This window comes from Pecten maximus, chromosome 1, assembly GCF_902652985.1.
Source record: "Pecten maximus chromosome 1, xPecMax1.1, whole genome shotgun sequence".
Lineage (NCBI taxonomy): Eukaryota > Metazoa > Mollusca > Bivalvia > Pectinida > Pectinidae > Pecten > Pecten maximus.
In genome coordinates this window covers 26,469,740-26,493,608 of record NC_047015.1, presented here as the reverse complement: position 1 = coordinate 26,493,608, position 23,869 = coordinate 26,469,740, and the positions used below count along the sequence as shown (strand labels likewise).

Below are 23,869 nucleotides of genomic sequence, written 5' to 3'. Positions count from 1 at the left end.
TAATGGGACGCATTTCAATCAATAAAAATGTTCCTAATATCATACTTATAAGATATCCGATGATAGTACGAAGGACGTTTTTAAGACACGTTGTTGAACTGTTTCGGGCCTTTTTCAGAAAAAGGTCTCCTTGTCATGTCTAGAGTTTTTGATAGTCCCTATAATAAGAGCATTTTTGATGTTTGAAATACCTCCTTATATGCCGTATTTGTGTGATATTATTCACATCGCCATTTGCATTTCACGGTCAAAATAGAACAAGTATTTATACATGTCTAAAGTCAAATCTGATCAAACCAATGCTCCTATTGTGTGCTATAGACACTTACGAGTAAACGACATGGCTATTTTGTGCAATATATGTGGTACAATTAAGCTAATTATATTTTGTTGAAGTTACAAACAGCTTAACAAATTACATGTCAACAGCAAGGCCCATGGTTTGCCATGCTACATACTAAAAGTTGATTAAGTTACTTCGGAATGATATAATTATTATTTTATATTGTCATATATTATTCTAATAAATTGCACCATAGTAGGAATGTATAGGCTTATAAAATATCCCCTTTTTGTCTAGATTTGCTGTTAAGATGCCCTTTAAAATATTGTTTCTTTTCTACCACATTAAAACTGGTATAACTAGAACAACACTAAGAACCTTATCTTCCCTTAATTATGTAAGTCTTATGTCAGTAAATGATTTGTAAGTAATAATTTCGTAAACTAGACACAGAAAATTAAATTTATGCATTTGTCGTCTTACAAATCGAGCTAGCTCATTTCATCATGATCTTTTCAGATATCCAATATGGTATAACAGTGAATCAAAATACATGTAGATAAATGAAAGTAATAATGCATAGTTCAAAAAAGGAATACACTTTATTCATAACATCATGAACAGTCAACTATACAGTTTTGATGAAGTGTAAAATATCAGAGTATGAAAGCAGCCATTTATCAATTCATCAGAAAAAAAACATCAAATTTTAAACCCGGAAAAAATGTTACACTTCCACTTGTAGCCATCAATCCCAAATTAATTTTAAAATCTAAAAAAAAATGCGAGGAAATATATATGTACCATTTTCATTAGAAAAAATGAAGTTACACCCGAACCAAAATTTGAATATTGATAAAGATAAATGGAAAGAAATATACAAATATCATTTTAATACCTGTTTTAGTTCCAAACTTCAATGGCTGCAATTTAGAATAAACAACAGAATCTAAACCACGAAAACTTTTTTATTCAAAATTTAAAAAATAGACAATAACTGTAATTCTAATCATATACATGTACTATGGGATTGTGAAAATGTGTCAAATTTGATAGAACATTTAGGAATCATTATTATGACTGAAAACTTGGGTCTTAGATTCAATAAACAGGAATTTATCTTTGGCAAGCAAATTGATAAATTTACGAAGTTCCACCTAGATAGCATAATATTACTCATAACAAAACAACATATTTCCAATTCGAAATGCCTTAAATTAGAAAATGATTTGAACACTCTTTAAAATCTATCCATTTTTATTAAAAAGCTTACACACTTTTGATATCCAAAGTGACATCAAAAATAAAAAATTTATTAACTCACAAATACAACAGTGACTTTTTATTAATTAATTTTTTTTTTATTCCACCTACATACTGAAAATTAAATATCAATGAAGAACCAATTAATCTAGGTTGGTGGAGTGAAAGTGTAACTGTGGGTGTATAAATATATGTTTTTATTGCATTTTGGTCAGTGAAATATAGAAATTTATCAAACTAATAAAACTTATATTTTCACTGCAGCGATGAGCAGTGAAAATATAAGATTTTGCAGTGAAAATATAAGTTTTGCAGTGAAAATATAAGTTTTGCAGTGAAAATATAAGTTTTCCGTTTTTGACCAATCAGAGCGGACCTTTGTATTCACCTCGTTGAAACTTGCCAATTTTTCCAACCGAAGCGGAGATAGATAAATTTGTTATTTGCTGTATTTCTGAAATTTTCAGACTAGTTTTTGACAAAATACTGACTTGACGTTAGCTATTCATGCACAGATTCTCCTATAAGAGCAGAAAACCCTTAAATTGCGTTGATCAGTCCTTTCAAAATGGCGCCGTCAAGTTGACGTGGAGTAACGTCACAAAGAAATGACGTCATTACTGATTCCCGCACTTTTTGACGCTATTAATTTTTCGATGTTTTTAATTTTGTTTTTAAGTTTATGAAATGCAATAAAAAGATAATTGAATGGTTTTAAATATAACATATATTTCACTCGTATGACAGAATATTTCGATATTTTTCACTCGTGCTTCGCACTCGTGAAAATATCGATATTCTATCATACTCGTGAAATATATGTTATATTAAACGGGAAACCATTCAATATCCTCTATTTATTGCATTTTCGCCGGTGAAATATATCAAACTAATAAAAAATTATATTTTTACTGCAGCAATCAGCAGTGAAATTATAAGATTTTGCAGTGAAAATATGAGATTTTGCATTGAAAATGTAAGATTTTGCAGTGAAAATATAAGTTTCGCAGTGAAAATATAAGTTTTTCGTTTTTGACCAATCAGAGCGAACCGTTGTATTCAACTCATTGAGACCTGATGATTTTTCCAATCGAAGCGAAGATAGATAAATTGGTTATTTTGCTGTATTTCTGAAATATTCAGGCTAGTCTTTGACTAAATACTAACTTGACGTTAGCAATTCATGCCCAGCTTCTCCGATAGCAGTAGAAAACGCTGAATTGCGTTGATCAGTCCTTTCAAAATGGCGCCGTCAAGTTGACAAAGAGTAACGTCACACAGAGATGACGTCATGAATTCCCGCACTTTTTGACACTATTAATTTTTCGATGTTTTTAATTTTTTTTTAAGCATATATAATGCAATAAAAAGAAAATTGAATAGTTTCCCGTTAAATATAACATACATTTCACTCGTATGACAGAATATTTCGATATTTTTCACTCGTACTTCGCACTCCTACCGGATAATCATTTTGATAGATATACAGTCGTACAACAAATCCTGAACCACAAATGTTGCTCTTGGGACGCATCCACAGAAATTGGCTTCAGTTATCAATTTGTTGGATGTACTGCAAAAAAAAATCAGATATCGCCAAACTTTGTGCGATATCTGCTTTGCGATGTCATGAATTCCCGCACTTTTTGACACTATTAATTTTTCGATGTTTTTAATTTTTTTTTAAGCATATATAATGCAATAAAAAGAAAATTGAATAGTTTCCCGTTAAATATAACATACATTTCACTCGTATGACAGAATATTTCGATATTTTTCACTCGTACTTCGCACTCCTACCGGATAATCATTTTGATAGATATACAGTCGTACAACAAATCCTGAACCACAAATGTTGCTCTTGGGACGCATCCACAGAAATTGGCTTCAGTTATCAATTTGTTGGATGTACTGCAAAAAAAATCAGATATCGCCAAACTTTGTGCGATATCTGCTTTGCGATGTTGTCCGATAGGCTTGCGCATCAAATATGAAGGGGGGCACAAAAGCCAACCGGTTAGAGCACGGCCAAGTAACATCAGATGAAGATCAGAGGTACATGGTTCGAAACTCCCTATCCGTGTTGGTTTGTGGGTCTTGGGAAGCTTAGACACAGGCCGGTCTGTGCTGAAGTGGTTGTGTCCTTGGATAAGACACTTGACCCTGATTTATATGGATGGCATGCGATGTGCCTCCCGTATGTTGCTCAGTATGTATGTAAGGTGAACGCAAGATAGAGAAACTAGTGAAACATTGCTATAATACATCCATGTCTTTTATCGTTATAGGGAGGCATCACCATGGTGTGGTCAGCCACGGTCATTACCACCACCAACAGCCGAGTGGTGTCCATCAAACAGATTCTATATCTCCTTTAATTGTCGGTGGTACTAGAGCTGACCCAAAAGACTGGCCATGGCAGGTAGGACAACACTAACTAGTATCTACATATACCTCATCTATATAATATCGCATTTCATTGGACTAGTTAGCCAAGTAAGTGCCGATCGGCTAACAAAGTAGTCCGCTCACGATCGAGTCCCCCTCATCGATCGTGTCGTCCTTATGCGGAAATGCAATGCTTAGCTAATACGTGAAATTTTGTTTAAATTCGTTTATAAAAGAAATATCATATACAACATCGAGATTGTGTGACCTTTATCTAACACAATAGAAAATACTATTCTGAGGAAGATTGGACCTGTTTTGTGTCAACATGTATTCTTTTCATTATATCAGGTGGGGTAAGAATTAACATGCAAACTAATAATTCCGGAAATGCGTTGAAATATTGCAATATATTATAAATCATAACAAATAATTATACAAGTTTATTACTTTCAAAGCAAAAAATATATCTAGAGAATTCATAATCACAAAAACAATTGCAAACTACTTGTGTGATCATTTCTGCGATACTGCAAAACGACCTTCAACTGTTAGTCAATCAAAGATCATTGAACCACGTGATGCAGATGGTCACCGTGTCAACCAATCAAAACGCATTTAGAGTTTATTCCACGTGTGGTATAAAATTAATGTTATTCAACAGTTTGATGCTCTATGAGTTGGATAACACCTATAAAAACACTATTAACGGTTTCAGTTATTTGGACGAGTTGGCCCATATGAAATAATGTAATTATTACTAATCATCACTAATTCTGTGTGTGTTCACTTTTGAAGGCGACCTTATCTATGTCGAATCAGTTATTTTGTGGCGGCTCACTCATTAAACCTCATCCTGCCGGTGAATACTTCGTGTTGACTGCAGCACACTGTGTAGAGTAAGTATTATTTTGAAAGTCTTTTGTTGCTTCTTGACAGAAACTTCACGTATACTGACGGATACTCAACAAAACAGTTTCCTTTGTATTATAAAAATAGAGATATCTACACTGACTGCATGGTCCATGCCGAAACCATGTTGGTCCCAGTTTTGTTTTAATCAAGGTACGGTGGCCCATATCAGCCATCAAATTACAACTACCTGTTTGAGGTAGTTGTAAAACTTATAAAATGGCAGACATTCGGGGCAAGAATCTAGATTAGGGCATATGAAAATGTTATTAGTGACATTAAACTGGAACTTATCACGCTGTGGGTTGAAGTGAACCGTTTTCTTGAAAAAAAAAAGACTTAACAAAGTTGGGCGTGAGATATATAGCGAAGGACCAAAGTCACGAACTTCACGAGGGCTTGCTTGAAATGTAAACAAGGTCAATGAATGACTGAATGACATTTGATTTATATATATATATATACATCGCATAGCAACATAACTGACGAAGGAAGACAACTTTATGACTCGTGCCCTGACCGGGCCTCGAACTCACGATCGACGGCCCCAAATCGCCTAGCCAGAAATATCCGCAGCTCATACCGCTGCGCCACATCGGCGTTCTTAAAAAAGAACGTTTCACTTGCGCAGTGATAGTCGGCCCGATATGCAGACTTGATCATTGTGGAAGTATAATGAAATGAGTCTTCTTCTTGAGATGGTATTTTTATTAAGTTATATGTGCATCATACATACATATAGCATACATAGGTATACATCTGTACATGTATCGGTACTGGCCTGTCCCGGGCGAAAGCCCAGCCCAGGACTTAGTGTCCAGTAATGGCTCCCTGGAAACCGACTGTGTCATATAGTAATTACATCTAATCTTTTATAGTACTAAGTCCTAGGTATGAGTGTATATGATTGATTGGTACATGATAATACGGAAGACGGCTGTCATATAGCCAAGACAATATTAGATAACCATGTACAACATGCACCATTAATCTCAGATCAACTACGTCAACAGGTAAACAGAATTAGTGCCAAAGGGCAAATGTGTTATATAGAAATACAGATCTAGGAATAAAATCTTATATATATTTTTAACTAAATTTTAAAATAATTTATTATATTTCATTCGTCCCTTTGTCAAAAATGATTTCAAATTAGATATAATTTCGACATCATATAAGTAGATTCTAAAATAATTAATTATGTTGATATCGTTCCTTTGTCATAAACATTGAAAAGTAAGAGAACTATAACATGTTTAGATTATTGTAAAACAAAAAAATTAAAATAACGAAAGAAATTGTGGCGAAGGCTAGATGCTTATACTAAATATTATAACGGTATAGTATTGATCATGAAATGACATAAATTATACATTGCTTACATCAGAATAAGAAATGAAGCAATATAGATACTAATAATGAATAGAATACTAATCATGAACTAACATGATTACATTACGTAGTACGTAACAAAAATCATAAAACAATAAAGCTTACAATGAAATAACATAGCAGCATATATATTTCTGATAGTAATATCAAATATATTAATCAAATAATATTTAGTTTGTACTTTATATGTGTACAAAAACTTTAAATGTGTACTTGAAATGCATTTAAATTATATAAACAAGAGATAAGAATTAAATTCACACAATATTTTGTTCACAGAGTTCACTTGTTGTAATTCCAGTATCAATGTCCAACGTAATTAAAGAAATGTTTATGTACTGTTATTAAAATGAATGTAAAAATGAAATGGCGTGGATACGATGTACAACCATCTGTAAATCCAACTGTAAATTCTCGCACTCCAATTAGGCTGAGAAGATGTAAAATAAAAATGTCAGAAAGTTCCATGTAATGTAAAGATGTTCCTCTTCGGAAGTGGAAGTGGTATATCCTTTTTCCTCGGCAATTGTACTGCATCGAGTATTCCAAATCCGTCGAATAATCTTGTTAAGTGTTAGTGGATGTGTAGATGTAGATATTTCTTCTTCGGATAAGGAAAATATATACTTATTTTTCCCTGGCATTTGAACTGCATCAGGTATTTCCTTATCCGTTGAAGTATGGTGCGTTGTTATGTCGTTTGAGTGCAGTAGATTATATTTTAGATATCTGTGCGTGTATTATCACGTCACTATCTCTGACTCTGACATAATATGGAAAGTTCAAATTACAAATTTAACCTCGTGGTGGAATCACGTTAGGCTGAACTCTTCATTGTAGATATGTGAAGACGTCTCTTCGGTATATATGAATAAATGAAATTGTAATATATGTTGAATAGTGTCTCTTCAGTTGAAGATATTAAAAATGAATTCAAAGCCTCTTCTTATATGTTGAGGACGATATGATGAAAATGTTGGAACTTCTGTATGGAAAACACAGCACATAAACAATTCGATAAAACGTTGAGGAAAATGAATGTATTAATCCTCTTCAATAACCGGAGGTGGCATTATGGATTGAAGTCGTGGATACATTGGCGTTGGCTGGTACGATGGTGGTATCGATGGTACTGCCGCTGGTGAAGGAACTGGTGTCACAATTTACAGGTTTTGCAGATTTAAACTTCCTTCTAATCTAAGTAAACATTTCCCGTACATTAAAACTATAGATATTGTAGTAATGCTTTGAATTTCAATTACGCATTTAAAATGCGGTGTAAAACATTATAAAAAACAACAACAAATACTAACTCAATTGTGAGTTACATAGGTAATAGGTTTTAAAAAAAATATGTGGTGTTTTAAATAAGGAAACTATACATTGTATTTCCAAATTGACTAGACTATATATACATTTTAGCACTACATGTCGCTATTTACTGATAATGAAAAAAAAATAGCTTGAGGGCGTAATACCGCCTACTTATTCAAGCTTAATATACCTCGCTCTCCAATTAGGCTGAGGCTAAAAAAATAAATGTATTGAATTATCAGGAAAAAATAAGATAGCAACAAGTAACACTAAAATTTTAAGAAATTACTTTGATTCATTGAATAATACCTTTCATGAAATACATAATTTGCTAACTGTTTCAAAAAATGAAGACATGAAAAAAAAATTGCAGTTCTTGTTGTGTCGTCTACCGTGCACAAAAACAAGCGATGATATGTCGCACTTCAATTTGGCTGACACAAAAATAAAATGGATGAAATGAAATTTACCAGAAAAATTCCTAGTTATGTATTTGTGTAATATGTGTACATTCAGATACTATCGAAACATAATTTTCGGCATAAATTCAAGAGGTATTCCAAAATCCGTAGTAATACATTTACAAATGATGTTCTGGTTGGGATACATTGAAACCGAGTGTTTCTGATCTGATAATGTACGTGTGTGTGTAGTATGTTGTCAAAGGAGAACAGTAGATTTATCATACCATGTACATATTATGTGTGCGTAAAACCGCATCACTATCTCTGAACTCCGACAATATGATGATGTTTCTTTTACTTTATAATCCCCGTGTTAAATCACGTGGGCGAAACTCATCATAGGATCAATGTGTAAAGGTAAAGTTTAAATTAAATGTAAAAAAAAAATATCATAGTAATGTATATAGGAATTTTCTGGTAATGATATGAAAACAGTGCAATTTGAATAATTCATAAAAAATAACAAGTATGGTAAGAAAACATGTTTTTTTAGTTCAATTCAAAAATGAAACATATAATTACTAAGGTATAACTAACCTAAAGTGATGTTAGAAAAAATTATATAGCTATAAATGGCAAATGTTTACGAAGATAGTCAGAAGTCAAATCAACGTACCTGCATCTTGTTAATAGTAGACATAGTAGCTGATTGGTGATCTTTTAAATGGCGTTGATCTTTTAAATTACGTTGATCTTTTAAATGGCGTTGATCGTGTAGTGGAAACTTCATGTTGTGTCCGCTTTCCGTCCAGCTTCGCTCCGAGGTCGCGACATCAGTATAATGAAATGAATCTTCTTATTTTGATGGTACTTTTATTAAAGTATATGTGCATCATACATACATATAGCATACATAGGTATACATCTGTACATGTATCGGTACTGGCCTGTCCCGGGCGAAAGCCCAGCCCAGGACTTAGTGTCCAGTAATGGCTCCCTGGAAACCGACTGTGTCATATAGTAATTACATCTAATCTTTTATAGTACTAAGTCCTAGGTATGAGTGTATATGATTGATTGGTACATGATAATACGGAAGACGGCTGTCATATAGCCTCAGACAATATTAGATAACCATGTACAACATGCACCATTAATTTCAGATCAACTACGTCAACAGGTAAACAGAATTAGTGCCAAAGGGCAAATGTGTTATATAGAAATACAGATCTAGGAATAAAATCTTATATATATTTTTAACTAAATTTTAAAATAATTTATTATATTTCAGAAGTTGCCTATTAGATTATATGAATACCTGGATCGCAATGTATTTACATACATGGATGCAAATTGTACACATACAGTGTATTACAAATATCCATCGATTACAGCTACGACAGGAAATTCAAATCTTTATCTTTATCTAAATATTTGATATATAACATAGTAACACAACTGACGAAGGAAGACAACGTCAGTTCAAAGTTCAAAGTTAATGAAGAATAATTCTCCCTGAAATGTATGAACAGCGTCGTGTCATGTAACCTGTCTTCACGGAGGCCTAAATAAATAATCTCAGGTCAGACTTAAGATTCATGTAAATAACTAATCCATTGACATTCTACAAGCCTATAAATCACCATTCTATTGCAATTAAGAAGTAACTTGACCGAGTGTTAATATGTATCATAGTTATTCACGGGTCTTGCTTTTGATGTTTAATTTGTTAAACTACAGGTTTATTTTCGGCAAAAACATGCTTAAAATGAAAGTTTCAGGATAACAAATAAAGCTCATTAGGATCAGACATATTGCATAAAGTAGCCGTACCTTTATGCTCACAAGTGTCTATAGCAGGTAGTGGGATCATTTGTTTGACCAGATTTGATTTTTTAAAAGCATAAACATCGATTCTCTTCTAACCTTGACCTTCTTCACATTTTTTAGCTTATCTGGTCTTTAGGACCAAAATGAGCTTATGCCATACCGTCGCCCGCCGTCCGCCAGTCCGTCCGTAAACAGTTTATTGAAAACGGCTTCATCTTCTTCACTACTGATTGCAATTTAAACTTGTTTGACTGGAAGTATTTGTAAGTATTGGGGATCCCAAAAACTGCAATTGGTGCGGCTGACCGCCCAGGTTTCTGAGAGGGTGGGGTCAAAAGGGAACAATTTGGCTATATTGCTATTTACAACTTCTTCTTTGGAACCCTGGCCAAAAGGGAGCGATTTGACTGTATTTCTATAAACAACCGTTGAGATCCTGACCCCATAACCATATACACAACCCTATTGTGAAAATAGGCACTGTCTTTCCCAATCTATAGGAACTTAGATTCTGGGCTATTTCTTCGAAACCGCTTAAATTCCCACCCATACCCATAGACAGCTTTGCTGCGCAGGAAGAGTTCAACGCAATGTTGATGTGAAAATAGGCCATTAGGTCTTACCCCCAACCCTAGGTTCTTACCAGTAGTTTCTTGGTTATCTTTTTGAAACCGTTGAGATACCCACCCTGTAATCATATGTACATGGAGCATTGCTCGGCATCAAGAGATAAATACAGTCTTGGTGCAAAATATATATGTCCGGGGTCTTTCTCCACCCCTAGGGACTTACCATTAGTTTCTTGGTTATATCTTTAAAACCGTTTAGATTCCCACTCTATAACCATATATACCATTGTTCGGCATAAAGAGATAAACACAATTTTGATGTAAAAATAGGCCCTGGGTCACTTACTGTAACGCTACAGTCAATGATTGTTATATAAAGCCTCTCTATGTTTTTGTTTATAGATATAAAACTGTATCAAGTTAAACTTCATAATCCATTATGGTTTAAGAAAAAGCATTTAATAAACATCAAAAAAATGGAACGTGAACCCACGCTGCGTCCGCCGACTTAATTCCCCGGATGATAAACAGAAATGTTAACCTATCCTTATCTAACAGATTATTGTTGTCTCATATCATATCATCATTGGGATATACATTATATCATCCAATCTGATAAATACCTAATGTAATTGAGCGCAGAATGGGAGATCATCTTCACCAAGAACTAGGAAATCCACAACAGCATTAGTAAACCATTTGAACACATTTCCATGATTTCGCACGACACTGAATATTCCTACCGGATAATACACATTTGTGCACAACGTAATCGGAGTCAGCCGCTGCAAGCATATGTCGACCCATGTCATAATCGGATTAGAGGAACACGCGTAATGGTGGCGGATGTCTTACACAATGCAGAAACAATGAAAATGTACTCCCAAACATTTGGCAAGTTCATGTTAGGAATCACCTTTTCAAGGAATCTTCAGGTCTTTACTAGCACAACAACTGTTTTAACTGCCCATCTTAACTTGTGACGCCGTAGATAAGAGGGTGGATATGTGTCAATTATATCGCAAATCCCTGTTCAATAACATGACATCGTTATGTTTCATTCATTTGTCTTGTAATCGAAACATCGTTATTTCTGCAATCGGCAAAATAAGGTCCAACAATGCTAACGATATATCCATAAGTGGATACTATCAAAATGGGCTTTAGTAGGGGACGGTACTTGGGACTATTTTTTGCGGTTACAAATGACCGATCGGAGTCTTTGAAAGTGGTTCATACCTTGGTGTGTAAACAGAAACAATAACATACTGTTACGGGTTTTATCAAGTGACATAACAGTTGTGAACCAAGCGTAATTATGCGATAAAAAATGTTAAAACCGTACTATTTCAATTTCAATTTTAATATTAATAATAAATCTACATCTATTCCCCCACTATTAAACAACAACACTTTTATACAACATCCATTTGACAAAGCTGAGTGTTTAAATAAATATTTTGTTTCCATATCAACAACATCAGCAAATACTGATCCAATTCCAGAAATTATCCAGAATTCCCCCCATTCCATTGACAACATTATTATAACACAGCAGGATGTAAAAGATCAGTTATTCCTCTTAAATAGTAACAAACCTGCTGGACCAGACAATATGATTCCTAAAGTCATAAAAAATCTACTATCATCTATATATGTACCTCTTACTCTTTTATTCAACAAAACTCTTGAAACAGGTGTAATCCCACTTAGCTGGAAAATGGCAAATATTAATGCTATCTTTAAAGGTAAAGGATTAGTCAATGAGGTATCTAACTATAGACCTATCTCTGTAACATCATGTTTTAGTAAAATGTTAGAAAAGATTATTTTTAAATACTTATATAATTACCTCACCACTTATAAAATTATCACTAAACATCAGTCTGGCTTTACACCCAATGACTCTACTGTAAATCAATTATTGTCTATCTACCATACCATTGTTAAATGTCTTGATCAAAACAAAGAAATTAGATACATATTTTGCGATATTAGTAAGGCATTTGACAGGGTTTGGCATGATGGTCTGGTTTACAAGCTGGAGTTATATGGTATTAAAGGTAATCTTTTAAACTGGTTTAAAAAAATTTTATTACACAGAAAACAGAGAGTTCAAACTGAAGGTTTTGTATCGACATTTGACCCTGTTCAAGCTGGGGTTCCTCAAGGCTCAGTCCTCGGACCACTGATGTTTTTAATCTATATTAATGATATTGTTGATTGTGTTTCTAATAAGATAAAACTATTTGCAGATGACACCTCTCTGTATGGTATATGTGATAATAACCCCATTGAAATAGCTCAAAGTCTCACTAATGATCTAATTAATATCAAACAATGGGCTAATAAATGGGATATTAAATTTAATCCTGCTAAGACAGAATCAGTTATATTTTCTAGAAAAAATAATAAAGATCACCCTGCTGTAAATTTTTATGATGAACCAGTTACTGAAAATAAATTACATACACACCTTGGTCTAACACTCAGTGATGATGCCAAGTGGAACCAACACATTTCTAATATATATGATAAAGCTTCAAAAAGAATAAACATTTTAAGATTATTAAAAACTAAAATTGATAGGAAGTCTCTAACAACCATATATACATCCTATATTAGGCCAATTATTGAATATGCTGATGTTGTTTGGGATAACTGTTCACAAATACAAAAAAATCTCTTAGAATCAATTCAATTAGATGCTGCTAGATTAATTACTGGTTTACGCAAAGGTACTTCACATGAAAAACTATATACAGAATTAGGGTGGGAATCATTGAGTTGCAGAAGGCAAAAACACAAACTTATCTTAATGTTCAAAATATTAAATAATGAAACCCCAGATTACTTAAGAGAAATTATTGAACCATATATTCATGATGAAACCTTAGTTAGATATCCACTCCGTACAGTTCGATTATTTGACCCCCCTTTATGTCGTACAGTAACTTATTTTGAAAGTTTTTTCCCATCTGTGTTAAATGAAATGAATAGACTCGCTCCTGAAATCAGTAATATTCACTCCACTAATCAATTTAAAAAACTTTTAAATAACAATCACCATATTATATCCACTACAACTGATGTATTTAAATATTCTGGCCGGCGTGATATAAACATTATTCTATGCCAATTAAGAAACAACGTAAGTAATCTAAATTACGACCGTTTTAATGATCATCTAATTGAATCTCCAATGTGTCAATGCAATCAATCTGTTGAAACTATATCACATTATTTCTTTGAATGTAATTTATATCAAAATCCTCGTCTAGTACTTATACAACATTTAAATCATCCACATCATAATCATTTATGTACCAATGTCATTGTCAACGGATGTACTCTTTGTAATAATATTCAAAATTCTAGCATCTTGACACATGTCTCAAATTTCATCCTGCAATCAATGAGATTTTGAAATCATGTCTGATGTATAATGATCTAATATTTTTAATATTTCTTTTTAACCCCTGGTGACTCCAATTATACAGTAATATAATTAAATAATTAAATAGACATCTAAATACATGTTTAGAATATGTAATATGAAATTGAGTGAACAATGTCTATTTATTCTTGATTACCAAATATACTTGATTAATGTAATAATGAACTCTGGGCAGTCTATTAACAATTTATCTTCTGTTAATCTATTTATCTATAACCTTATTTGTTTGTGCTTATATGTAAGTGAGGTAATTCCTACAAAGGTCTTTTTAAAACAATCATTTTATTTTCAAGAGTTGGTCTAACTCTACTAACTTAATATGTTTCTATGGGATGAAATTGAATTTTGATCCTCTTCAGTGGATGGCTTGTGTGTTAAACATATGGACTTTATGGCCTGTATCTGTTGGGGGAATAAACTCAATATCATCATATAGATACACCTACTTTACAAAATACACTATGTTTGAATATTCATTTAGTAAATAATAAAGCAATTAGCTAAACTAAATATCCTAAGGGTTACTATTTAATGTTAAAATTAATAAATCCTTGTAATTATTAAGGAATTACCTCCCCTGATACCCTCACCAACCTTCAATATATGTATATAGATCTGTGTTTGTTTACCATCTGTTTATTATAAGGAAAGGACTAAGATAGGCTATGCCTGATGTCCAATCCTATTGACTTTACATCATGTCAATAAAATATGTTGAAATTGAAAAAACCGTACTACATGCTAGTTATGTCATAAATGATATAAAAACCCAAATATTTGGGTAAGTTTTACAACTCGAAGCCATTTAAGGTAAGTCTGGATCCTAACTTCATTGAAGGTAAGATTGAAGTAGATAAAGAATATCTGCACGAGTAGAAAGTAAGTAACATATTCTTACGCAAGTGTAAAAGCCTAAAACGTCTACTGAATAAGCCTCTCATCTTCTTACAATACCATGATATTAATACAGAAAGCTTTCCGCTTGATATATAACGATATGGAAGTAAATGAGTGGCATAGATACATGTCATGTGGATATTATCTTAATGGTGGCATAAGGGAATTATCTACGTGAAAATGTCAAATGAGTTTTCGCACGATCGACATTTCTACTCAATTAGTTGTTGTGGTAGCTTAAGTAAATTCCTTGAATTATTTCCCCTCCCATAAATGACTTGATATGAAATAATTTACTGAATTTTTCAAGAGGTCATCGCTGCTGCCAGTGATCTTGTAGGGCAGATTAAATGTGCGATATGATGTCTGTATGAGGCAGTATCATTGCTGTGGAATGCTTGGTTAGAGCATTATTGACTGCAGTTAGGCTCATTCATTTCCTTTGATACCGATATGTCACGGGATTCAGAGGATAGTTAGCTGACGCTTCTTTATTTTTTTTCTTAATCGGGAGGATTATGGTTTTGGATAAGCCTATTTGAACAGACAGTAAATATGAGCATATGACTGCTTTTCTGATATTGTGTTTGTCAATTTGATGAATCAATAAAACATGTTTTTAATATTCAATTTTGAGGGATGCTGTTTTATTTGAGCAAACTTCATATACACATAGAGTTTAATTTTTCTTTTCCAAATCAACTATCAGATAAAGTATATGTATATACCTTTCGTAGACAAATGACAAAAGCGTGATGATTTTTATGTTTCAGTGGCGCTAATCAAGTGTTTATGAATGTTACATTCGGACAGACATTTTACGAGTATAATCGTAATCATGATATCCAAACAGTTGGTGTTAGTGAAATAATCATGCACAAGGACTATAACCGAAGAACGTTAGAGAACGATGTGGCTCTACTGAGACTTTCACCTCAACCGGATGTTACATCGGAACATGTAAAGATTGGCCCAGTGCAGCTACCCTCCGTTGGTGATGGATTTAGACGTGATGCCATGGTCTGGGTAACAGGTTTCGGCACCACTTCAAGCGGTAAGAAAGAGCCTATACGATTTACGATGTCGGTTACCATTTTATTCTGAAAAAAACGCAATTGAAAATGACACAAGATGTATACTGTATTATGGATAGGCTTTCAGATAGACCAAGGCCTTTAGAATTTATGGAACAAACAAACACACATTCACCACGCGCATGCATCGTGTATACAGGGGAGGCCGTCCTGAAATGACTTAAGGACGTTAAACAATACTAAACCAAACCAAACCGATCTTGACTATGTTTACATAGTTCCGCTGTTTACTAACTTATTCAATAAATGTAGGAGACATTTTTTAATTGGTAATATAAACGGTTTCTTTTCGTAATTTCTAGTCTTAGTTCAGAGTTAAAGCACGGTTTCATAGTTATATCTCATAATCATCATTTCGGTAGGAAACCATTCCTGGGATATCTCGGTATTAAGTGATGAACAAATAGAACCAGTAGCGTTGTCCCAATTAGAACTTTCTGTCATTATTTTTAATTTTTGTTAACCGGCGTTTATATACCATTAAGCAGTTCATTTATTAGACGATGTGATATGCACCGGTATTTCGATTCCCAATGTAGTAGCGCTGGTGCTAGAAATATTTGTCTTTTTCTAAAGCATCAATTCTGAAGACGGCCCTAAGGGCAGCTCCAACCTCATGGCAGGGCAACACGAGAAATCGAAGTCCCTCCTTCGCAGAAAGTACCGATGGGCCATATGCAATCACGACCGAAAATATCAAACCAAGTGCTACATACTCCCCATGCGACTCCAACACACGCCCACACACGTGGACCAGAAAACTCAATCTCGATACGACGCCCTTCCCTTCAGCTACACTCGGCACCCTCTTAATCTTAAGACCTCATCCAACGAATGACTGCCCGACCACCATCAAGCTCACAAGCATACGTCTGACCGCCGTTAAACCGCCGTTAAACCGCCTCCAATTGTACCGTTGCCGACTGCTGGACCACCTTTCAAGCTCTGAACACCATGAGACTGACAACTCACTCTCCGTCCGAGCACGGCGAGCAATACCCTCAACCCCTCAATCCCTCGAGTCCCTAAAACACTCGAGACCTTCCACGACAAATGAGACCCCAAGGTGGCACATCTGCACAATCGGCCACACACGAGACTAAGAATACATCGGCACGTAGTAGAGGCATAAACGATCCAGAGAGTCTCTGGCCATCTGACCGGATGTGTAATCAATCGGACATCGGGCCACAGTCCAATTTACCCCATACCAAGAAGACTGCCCGCGGAAGCATTGGCCGTACCGAGCCAGTAATCAGTAACCGCATCAAGCACACCTTGAAAGGCACCCACGTAGCAGCACCAAGACCGATCTCCGCTCTCTGTCAAAACAATTAACCTAATACGACCTTCCCTTCCAGCTTTAAATCATCAGATTGTCAACTCACTCAACATTTGTTTAGGATCTAAGCAACCGGTCTCCATTTCGGGCCTGGCTTCCTTCACAACCATATTCGTACTCAAAAACCCATTTAGGACCTCACGAGAGGACGAAAAAGCTTGCCAGCACCAAATGTCATTTAAACCAGCATAAAGTCCACACAAGCCACAGCAACAGCGTACCCAATGGACACAAAGGCTCTGTATATACCTGATATCCCATGTCGCAACAACGGGTTGTACAGAGCAAAATGATGAGACGAAAATAGAAGGTACGTAATGCCACCACATGGCTGCTCTAAGGAGTCAATTTCCCTAAAACTATTAGTCAGGCCGAATGCTAGCGAACGCAGAGGACGTTGGGGGCACATGAGCATTTCATCCCCCACCCCAAACCCCCATTAGTAGGCCACTTAGAGGATAAGATGTACCGGCCGATGCATACCATCCCACCTGTCAGCATCAACCGATTCACAAACCATGTCAACAATGTCACCAGTGACCAGAACTCCATGATCTGTCTAATCAGCACATCGTCAACTATTACAGAAACTCATATCGTCAAGAAAATGTTTCTTCAACCCACTATTGTCTGACTGAATTGAGAAAGAACCATCAACCTCACAATTTTTTTGCTGAACTTCATCACCATAAGTTGTTGAGGGATGGGGTATATAAGGAGGAGCGCTCCGATAGGTACTGTTCAAATCGGCCTGCGTCAGTAGTCCTTCGTCAGTCCGTCGTCAGTCCGTCGGACCAGAGATCATTTATTGGGTACGGAATTAGAGGCTTGATTCCGAGTTGCGACTGAAACGTCTGAGATGTTGCGGTTGGAGTAAAAGAATGCTTTAAGTTCAAGTCAAGGTTTCTCTACAACTCCATAGCTCCTGCGATTCATAACGAACGAATTCTACTCAGTAACTCTGCGGACATTCACTTCATTGACGAATAAAATCAATCAACTTCTATCAGAAATGAGATATACCAGAATGAATGACATGCGTGTCTAAACGATCGCGATTCATATCATTCAACATAATGAGTAAATGTATCCATGTTCTATCTTATTTTCTTACTAGGTGGAGGTACCCCCGAATATCTTATGCAGGTAGAGAAACCATACGTAACTGACGAGGAATGCAAGAACAGCTATGGGCAGGACTTTGATGCCGGTTTCCATGATGTGTGCAGGAGAGGAGGGAAAAGATGCTTGTCAGGTGACTATATTACCACATGTATAAGGTCAACCGATTGTATACGATCTCAACGAAATTTCCAATTCTTTTTTTAATATAATGAGTCCTCTATCGCAATGGTATTATAGAATCTATCCTCCCAACTGTATTATATACTTTATAGTGTATCCTCCCCACATTAGCATATACTTTATAATGTATCCTCCCCACTGTATTATATACTGTATAGTGTATCCTCCCCACTGTATTATATACTTTATAGTGTATCCTCCCCACTGTATTATATACTGTATAGTGTATCCTCCCCACTGTATTATATACTGTATAGTGTATCCTCCCAACTGTATTATATACTGTATAGTGTATTCTCCCCACTGTATTATATACTGTATAGTGTATCCTCCCCACTGTATTATATACTTTATAGTATATCCTACCAACTGTATTATATAATTTATAGTGTATCCTCTCAACTGTATTATATACTTTATAGTGTATCCTCCCCACTGTATTATATACTGTATAGTGTATCCTCCCCACTGTATTATATACTGTATAGTGTATCCTCCCTACTGTATTATATACAGTATAGTGTATCCTCCCCACTGTATTATATACTTTATTGTGTATCCTCCCCACTGTATTATATACTGTATAGTGTATTCTCCCAACTGTATTATATACTTTATAGTGTATCCTCCCCACTGTATTATATACTTTATAGTGTATCCTCCCCACTGTATTATATACTTTATAGTGTATCCTCCCCAATGTGTTATATACTTTATAGTGTATCATCCCCACTGTATTATATGCTGTATAGTGTATTCTCCCCACTGTCTTATATACTTTATAATGTATCCTCCCAACTGTATTATATACTTTATAATGTATCCTCCCAACTGTATGATATACTTTATAGTGTATCCTCCCCACTGTATTATATACTTTATAATGTATCCCCCCACTGTATTATATACTTTATAGTGTATCCTCCCTACTGTATTATATACTGTATTGTGTATCCTCCCCACTGTATTATATACTGTATAGTATATCCTCCCCACTATGTTATATACTTTATAGTGTATCCTCCCCAATGTATTATATACTGTATAGTGTATTCTCCCCACTGTCTTATATACTGTATAGTGTATCCTCCCCACTGTATTACATACTTTATAGTGTATCCTCCCCACTGTCTTATATACTGTATAGTGTATCCTCCCCACTGTATTATATACTTTATAGTGTATCCTCCCCACTGTATTATATACTTTATAGTGTATTCTCCCAACTGTATTATATACTGTATAGTGTATCCTCCCCGCTGTATTATATACTTTATAGTGTATTCTCCCCACTGTATTATATACTGTATAGTGTATCCTCCCCACTGTACTATATACTTTATAGTATATCCTACCAACTGTATTGTATACTTTATAGTGTATCCTCTCAACTGTATTATATACCTTATAGTGTATCCTCCCCACTGTATTATATACTTTATAGTATATCCTACCAACTGTATTATATACTTTATAGTGTATCCTCCCCACTGTATTATATACTTTATAGTGTATCCTCCCCACTGTATTATATACTGTATAGTGTATCCTCCCCACTGTATTATATACTGTATAGTGTATCCTCCCCACTGTATTATATACTGTATAGTGTATCCTCCCCACTGTATTATATACTTTATTGTGTATCCTCCCCACTGTATTATATACTGTATAGTGTATTCTCCCCACTGTATTATATACTTTATAGTGTATCCTCCCCACTGTATTATATACTTTATAGTGTATCCTCCCCACTGTATTATATACTTTATAGTGTATCCTCCCCACTGTATTATATACTGTATAGTGTATCCTCCCCACTGTATTATATACTGTATAGTGTATCCTCCCAACTGTATTATGTACTTTATAGTGTATCCTCCCCAATGTGTTATATACTTTATAGTGTATCCTCCCCACTGTATTATATGCTGTATAGTGTATTCTCCCCACTGTCTTATATACTTTATAATGTATCCTCCCAACTGTATAATATACTTTATAATGTATCCTCCCAACTGTATGATATACTTTATAGTGTATCCTTCCCACTGTATTATATACTTTATAGTGTATCCCCCCACTGTATTATATAATTTATAGTGTATCCTCTCTACTGTATTATATACTGTATTGTGTATCCTACCCACTGTATTATATACTGTATAGTATATCCTCCCCACTATGTTATATACTTTATAGTGTATCCTCCCCAATGTATTATATACTGTATAGTGTATTCTCCCCACTGTCTTATATACTGTATAGTGTATCCTCCCCACTGTATTATATACTTTATAGTGTATCCTTCCCACTGTCTTATATACTGTATAGTGTATCCTCCCCACTGTATTATATACTTTATAGTGTATCCTCCCCACTGTATTATATACTTTATAGTGTATTCTCCCAACTGTATTATATACTGTATAGTGTATCCTCCCCGCTGTATTATATACTTTATAGTGTATTCTCCCCACTGTATTATATACTGTATAGTGTATCCTCCCCACTGTATTATATACTTTATAGTATATCCTACCAACTGTATTATATACTTTATAGTGTATCCTCTCAACTGTATTATATACTTGATAGTGTATCCTCCCCACTGTATTATATACTGTATATTGTATCCTCCCAACTGTATTATATACTGTATAGTGTATCCTCCCCACTGTATTATATACTGTATAGTGTATCCTCCCTACTGTATTATATACTTTATAGTGTATCCTCCCCACTGTATTATATACTTTATACTGTATCCTCCCCACTGTATTATATACTTTATAGTGTATCCTTCCCACTGTATTATATACTGTATAGTGTATCCTCCCCACTGTATTATATACTTTATAGTGTATCCTCCCAACTGTATTATGTACTTTATAGTGTATCCTCCCTACTGTATTATATACTTTATAGTGTATACCCCCACTGTATTATATACTTTATAGTGTATCCTCCCAACTGTATTATGTACTTTATAGTGTATCCTCCCTACTGTATTATATACTTTATAGTGTATACCCCCACTGTATTATATACTTTATAGTTTATCCTCCCCAATGTATTATATACTGTATAGTGTATTCTCCCCACTGTCTTATATACTGTATAGTATATCCTCCCAACTGTATTATATACTTTATAATGTATCCTCCCAACTGTATGATATACTTTATAGTGTATCCTCCCCACTGTATAATATACTTTATAGTGTATCCTCCCCACTGTATTATATACTTTATAGTGTATCCTCCCCACTGTATTATATACTTTATAGTGTATCCTCCCCACTGTATTATATACTTTATAGTGTATCCCCCCCACTGTATTATATACTTTATAGTGTATCCCCCCACTATATTATATACTGTATAATGTATCCTCCCCACTGTATTATATACTTTATAGTGTATCCTCCCAACTGTATTATGTACTTTATAGTGTATCCTCCCTACTGTATTATATACTTTATAGTGTATACCCCCACTGTATTATATACTTTATAGTGTATCCTCCCCACTGTATTATATACTTTATAGTGTATCCTCCCAACTGTATTATATACTATATAGTGTATCCTCCCCACTGTATTATATACTTTATAGTGTATCCTCCCCACTGTAATATATAGTTTATAGTGTATCCTCCCCACTGTATTATATACATTATAGTGTATTCTCCCAACTGTATTATATACTGTATAGTGTATCCTCCCCGCTGTATTATATACTTTATAGTGTATTCTCCCCACTGTATTATATACTTATAGTGTATCCTCCCCACTGTATTATATACTTTATAGTATATCCTACCAACTGTATTATATACTGTATAGTGTATCCTCTCCACTGTATTATATACTTTATAGTGTATCCTCCCCACTGTCTTATATACTGTATAGTGTATCCTCCCCACTGTATTATATACTTTATAGTGTATCCTCCCCACTGTATTATATACTTTATAATGTATCCTCCCCACTGTATTATATACTTTATAGTGTATCCTCCCCACTGTATTATATACTTTATAGTGTATCCTCCCAACTGTATTATATACTTTATAGTGTATCCTCCCCACTGTATTATATACTTTATAGTGTATCCTCCCCACTTTATTATATAGTTTATAGTGTATCCTCCCCACTGTATTATATACTTTATAGTGTATCTTCCCCACTGTCTTATATACTGTATAGTGTATCCTCCCCACTGTATTATATACTTTATAGTATATCCTCCCAACTGCATTATATACTTTATAGTGTATCCTCCCCACTTTATTATATACTTTATAGTGTATCCTCCCCACTGTATTATATACTGTATAGTGTATCCTCCCAACTGTATTATATACTTTATAATGTATCCTCCCAACTGTATGATATACTTTATAGTGTATCCTCCCCACTGTATTATATACTTTATATTGTATCCTCCCCACTGTATTATATACTTTATAGTGTATCCTCCCCACTGTATTATATACTTTATAGTGTATCCTCCCCACTGTATTATATACTTTATAGTGTATCCCCCCACTGTATTATATACTTTATAGTGTATCCCCCCACTATATTATATACTGTATAATGTATCCTCCCCACTGTATTATATACTTCATAGTGTAACCTCCCCACTGTATTATATACTTTGTAGTGTATCCTCCCCAATGTATTATATACTGTATAGTGTATTCTCCCCACTGTCTTATATACTGTATAGTGTATCCTCCCCACTGTATTATATACTTTATAGTGTATCCTCCCCACTGTCTTATATACTGTATAGTGTATCCTCCCCACTGTATTATATACTTTATAGTGTATTCTCCCCAATGTATTTTATACTTTATAATGTATCCTCCCCACTGTATTATATACTTTATAGTGTATTCTCCCCAATGTATTTTATACTTTATAGTGTATCCTCCCAACTGTATTATATACTATATAGTGTATCCTCCCCACTGTATTATATACTTTATAGTGTATCCTCCCCACTTTATTATATAGTTTATAGTGTATCCTCCCCACTGTATTATATACTTTATAGTGTATCTTCCCCACTGTCTTATATACTGTATAGTGTATCCTCCCCACTGTATTATATACTTTATAGTATATCCTCCCGACTGTATTATATACTTTATAGTGTATCCTCCCCACTTTATTATATACTTTATAGTGTATCCTCCCCACTGTATTATATACTGTATAGTGTATCCTCCCAACTGTATTATATACTTTATAATGTATCCTCCCAACTGTATGATATACTTTATAGTGTATCCTCCCCACTGTATAATATACTTTATATTGTATCCTCCCCACTGTATTATATACTTTATAGTGTATCCTCCCCACTGTATTATATACTTTATAGTGTATCCTCCCCACTGTATTATA

At 34.4% G+C, this 23,869-nt stretch overlaps 1 protein-coding gene across 1 annotated transcript in view; it reads left to right on the top strand.

Annotated features, from left to right (window-relative positions):
* LOC117329023 (trypsin-1-like) overlaps positions 1-23,869 on the top strand; it is a 39,476-nt gene that overhangs the window by 6,773 nt on the left and 8,834 nt on the right. The window contains exons 2-5 of the mRNA XM_033886709.1: positions 3,835-3,968; positions 4,733-4,833; positions 15,483-15,763; positions 18,263-18,400. Of these exons, the coding sequence (XP_033742600.1) occupies positions 3,835-3,968; positions 4,733-4,833; positions 15,483-15,763; positions 18,263-18,400 (654 nt within the window). The remainder of the gene's footprint in view (positions 1-3,834; positions 3,969-4,732; positions 4,834-15,482; positions 15,764-18,262; positions 18,401-23,869) is intronic.